Genomic DNA, 4,146 nt, shown 5'->3' with positions numbered 1-4,146 from the left:
ACACACACACACACACATACACTTACACACACATATACACTGAATGTATATATCAAGAGGCCTTTTTTATAATTCTTTGTAACAACTCTGCTCTATAAGTTTGTTTCTTTATTTCTGTTGCAGTTTTTTTTATCATATGCAACATTTTACAAGTTAAGACAACACTGCAAAAATCATTCATCTAATCAAGTCTGACAATCTTATATACAGCCAAAATATATTTTTGATCTTTGAGACTTAAAATATACTAATGAATTGTAATTGTTTTACTGCACTGACAGATTATTCTCACAGATTATTTCCTTGAATTTCACAAGATTCAGACTATAATCTAGTATTTTTATCTTACTTTTAGATGGCTAATTTTTGCAGTGAGGTACCCGTGTGGAAGATTTATGAATGAGTGTTTCTTATAAACAGTGGCCAAGGCTGTTCAGTTTATTCTCAGAGTTGTGGAGTTCTTGGTAAATAAATTTAGAAATGGTTTTTATTTTATTTTGGAAATTACATTTTTTATTGGTTAAAATACTCCAGAAAAAAGTCCCCTGTTATTTTGAACATTGAATATATGTGTACACATAAGTATTATCTTTTTTTTTATCTCCACTACACCTTCCTCAGGAACACATGTGATGGAGGGGTCAGGGCGAATGGTGGTGACAGCTGTTGGTGTCAATTCCCAGACTGGGATTATCTTTACCCTACTGGGGGCAGGTGGAGAGGAAGAAGAAAAGAAAGAAAAGAAAGGTAAGGCCATGATGTCCTTAAATAAACTTTACTTTCTTCAGATTTTTCTTTAAATGCTAAGAGCTATTTTTTAAAGACTTTTTGTGTTAGTGATGATCAGCACCATACTCTTGAAAGCCAACTTCTGCCATTCCATTGTCTTTTTGTCTGCTAAAAGTCTGTGTAGCTCATCGTGTAATTTCATTGTTTTTAATTGTCTTTGTTACCAAAAGTACTTTAAACAAGTTCCAAACATACAAGTGTGGACTGATGTACAGTATATAAATTATTTGTAGGTATGTGCCATACAATATGACACAAAATGAATGTATTATGTATTGTAAATAGTACATGAAGTGATTATTGGTGGCACAGTAGTGAGCTGCAGTATCCAGGTTCTGTGGGTTCAGGTGTATCATTGTTCAACTTTCTTATTGTTCCAAATTCACCTCGTAGGAGAGGCGGTCGAAGACGGACATCAGAACACAGGTAGAGTATCACCTTTCTCTGACCCCTGGGAGTTGTACTTGATCCTTTAGACTTAAAAACCCTTTTCTGATTTTTAAGTACACCACAACGATTATTTACCACTGTCCTGAAGCCAAGCACGCAAATGCCAATTTTCTCCACTTAAAAAGAGACGTTTTATAAACACTAAACTGGACCTTTTGAAGTGTCGACAGATGACATGTTACATAACCCTTTTTGAAACTTTTTTTTCTTTTACTAAAACAAGCTTTGCTTTCATCAACTAACTAGCTCATATCCAGCAGCAGGCCTGTTTTAACAAGCTCTAAGACTCGTTTCATTGCTTTCTTTGAAAACGATGGCATAAGAGTGACAGCCCTGCAGGAGTACGACTCATGCACCAGAAGTGCAGCATAAAGTCCACAAAAATATATATTTTTAGAGTTTTGTTCTGTAGTCTACGGAAGAAGATTAGGGCCAATGAAAAAAAATTTAAAAAGGAATTCCGACTTTAATCTCAGAATTCTGACTTTTTTCTCAGAATTCTGACTTTTTTCTCAGAATTCTGAGATTTAAGTCAATATTCTGAGATTAAAGTCAGAAATCTTATTTTTTATTTTTTTCAGTGGCCCTAATCCTCTTTCGTAGTAGTCTGTATATTTTAGTCCTGATGTCAGTTCTTTTTTAAAATAATCAAATATCACTATTGGTTGCATGAACATATTGCGCATTTGAGCATTTTATTACGTTGTTGCTGTCTCAGACCAGTGATAATCCGATATTATCCAATTGGAAAACTAGCAAATACTACATCCTCTGGATTTTGCACTGTAATAAAATTCTTTCAGCACATTGTGTTTGCTCATGTCTTGCCCATGACATAAATGGGGTGCCCACACAGATAAGCAGATTAACATGAGATTTGTTTTACTGCCCTTTATTCAGTCATCCCCAAAACCAGATTCAGATCCCATGAAAAAATATGCAATTATCTGAAATTTATGGATAAAAGGGGGTGAAAACAAACAAACAAAAAACGGGTTAGGTTTAACCATCATCACCCCAGATTCTCAACTCATGGAGGGAAAAACCACCAGGTTGACATCGAGCAAACAGTCAACCACCTCCCAGCTCAACCAGCAGTGCACTGACGACCCAGCCCCTTTTATATTAATCAGGCACAAGTGATTGCAAGTCCTAATTGGGGTCTTGCATGAGACGCCTTTCGGCTGAAAAACAGCGGGTGGAAAGGCAAAATGACAAACCTGTCATTCACTAAAAAAAGTCTTTATAATAAAAAAAGATCATTTCTGATCACAAGTCCGTGATTTAAAGTTTATCCTTTCATCAAAACAAATCACTACGTTTTATTCGCAAGATAAAAACTACAGAAATTTTGCATATAAGCAAGTATTGCTTTAGTATTCAAAGCTTTCAAAGAAAATGTATATTAGAACATAATTTTAAAGGGGACATATCATGCAAAACCCAATTTTTTAGCAGTTAAAAGCATTTTAGTTCTGAAGTCTCTAGGAGTGCAGAGAATTTGAATTTAGTCGCTCCTGGTGCTTTGGCTCTAGAAAAAAATGTTTCGGTGTCGCTATATAGTCATATCTTTACTGTCAAATAAGAATGGACCTCTCTGGAGGCTCGAGGGGGTCAGGGTGCSAAGTGTCACACTTTAAAGAGACAGCACCAAAACGAGTTGATTTGAGTCATWCCTCAGAAAAGGGGTGAAAGAGGGCTTGTGGAGTACAATAAGGAGGAATTCAGACCAAAGTAATGCWGTTCCACTTTATATAGATCCCAACTGAATGATTYAAATGTCTCCTTTAACTTTACACATTTTTATGCAACAGCTATGATTTGTGACATCAATAGACATTACATGAATAACATGGTTCAAACAAATAGCCAAAACAAAAAATACAAAATCATCAAACATCATTTGTCAGAAGATAGAAACAAAATATTTACTTCTGTTTACCATGTGTACAGGATTTTACATGATATAAAAAAAGAGGTGTCCACAATTTTTGACAAGTAAATTTGTTGATTTAATATTCTATTTTTGTTTTATTTCATTTGTTTACATGTTTTAAATTTGTTACACTTGTTTATTTACCTAAGCATAGTTTGATTTTAGCTACATACGTACAGTATAAAAACTATTGACTGCATTTACAAATATTTAGCTTTTAATGTGCAGTAGTTCACACTGATCATTAAGTCTACATAATATGCTGAATATCTGTAATGTGCTATAACCATGTTATTTCTGTTCACTGTCTTGTGTGTGCACATGACTGGGCGTGTTTGTTTGGACGTGTGTGTGTGTGTTTGTTCATTTCTGATTGACTCTCATTGTTACTGGCTAGACTGCTCCCATCCCCCTATCCACCCCATTGCAACCATTGCCACGGATGGGGCTGCGGGCATTAATGCCCCTGGCAGTGCCAACTTTATTAATGGTAGGTTACCAAGATGTCCGACCTCTGAACACTTTCTGTTGTGACCTTTAACTCCATTCTCCAACTGCCTCTTACCACGGGCGCCTACCTTTCTGCTGACTTCTGCTCTCACTTGTTTTTGAACCTTTTCTGTATCCATGCTGTCACTGCATGCTTGATTTAGCTGTAGAAGATAGTTTTGTGTTTCTTGTTCTTGTCTTTAAACTTGTCTTGTGATGCTTTTATTTTCTGTGTATGGTACTGTCACTGGGAACATTTTTAATCAGCTTAACACGAAACACATCAACTCTTCTGTCATTATGTGCTTTTTGAAACCAGTGAAAGCATCTTAAATTGTTTAACTTTTGCATTTTACATTAAAACATCAAACATTATTGCTGTATTTGTAGTTAGAATATTTAAAGATTCCTAACTGCATATCTGGATGGTATATGGGCTGTGTCCAAAACGGCAGGACGGGTCCTCCGAAGGTCGAATTTGT

The 4,146-nt window shown here is 35.6% G+C and overlaps 1 protein-coding gene across 1 annotated transcript in view; it reads left to right on the top strand.

Moving 5' to 3' along the window:
* Positions 1-4,146, top strand: part of atp2b2 (ATPase plasma membrane Ca2+ transporting 2) — a gene marked incomplete in the record, with an annotated part of 105,903 nt that overhangs the window by 69,996 nt on the left and 31,761 nt on the right. Inside the window, 3 exon segments of the mRNA XM_014004113.1 lie at positions 622-747; positions 1,183-1,215; positions 3,573-3,665. Coding sequence (XP_013859567.1) covers positions 622-747; positions 1,183-1,215; positions 3,573-3,665 — 252 coding nt within the window.

This window comes from Austrofundulus limnaeus, unplaced genomic scaffold (genome assembly GCF_001266775.1).
Source record: "Austrofundulus limnaeus strain Quisiro unplaced genomic scaffold, Austrofundulus_limnaeus-1.0 Scaffold22, whole genome shotgun sequence".
Lineage (NCBI taxonomy): Eukaryota > Metazoa > Chordata > Actinopteri > Cyprinodontiformes > Rivulidae > Austrofundulus > Austrofundulus limnaeus.
This window is presented reverse-complemented; position numbering and strand designations above follow the sequence as displayed.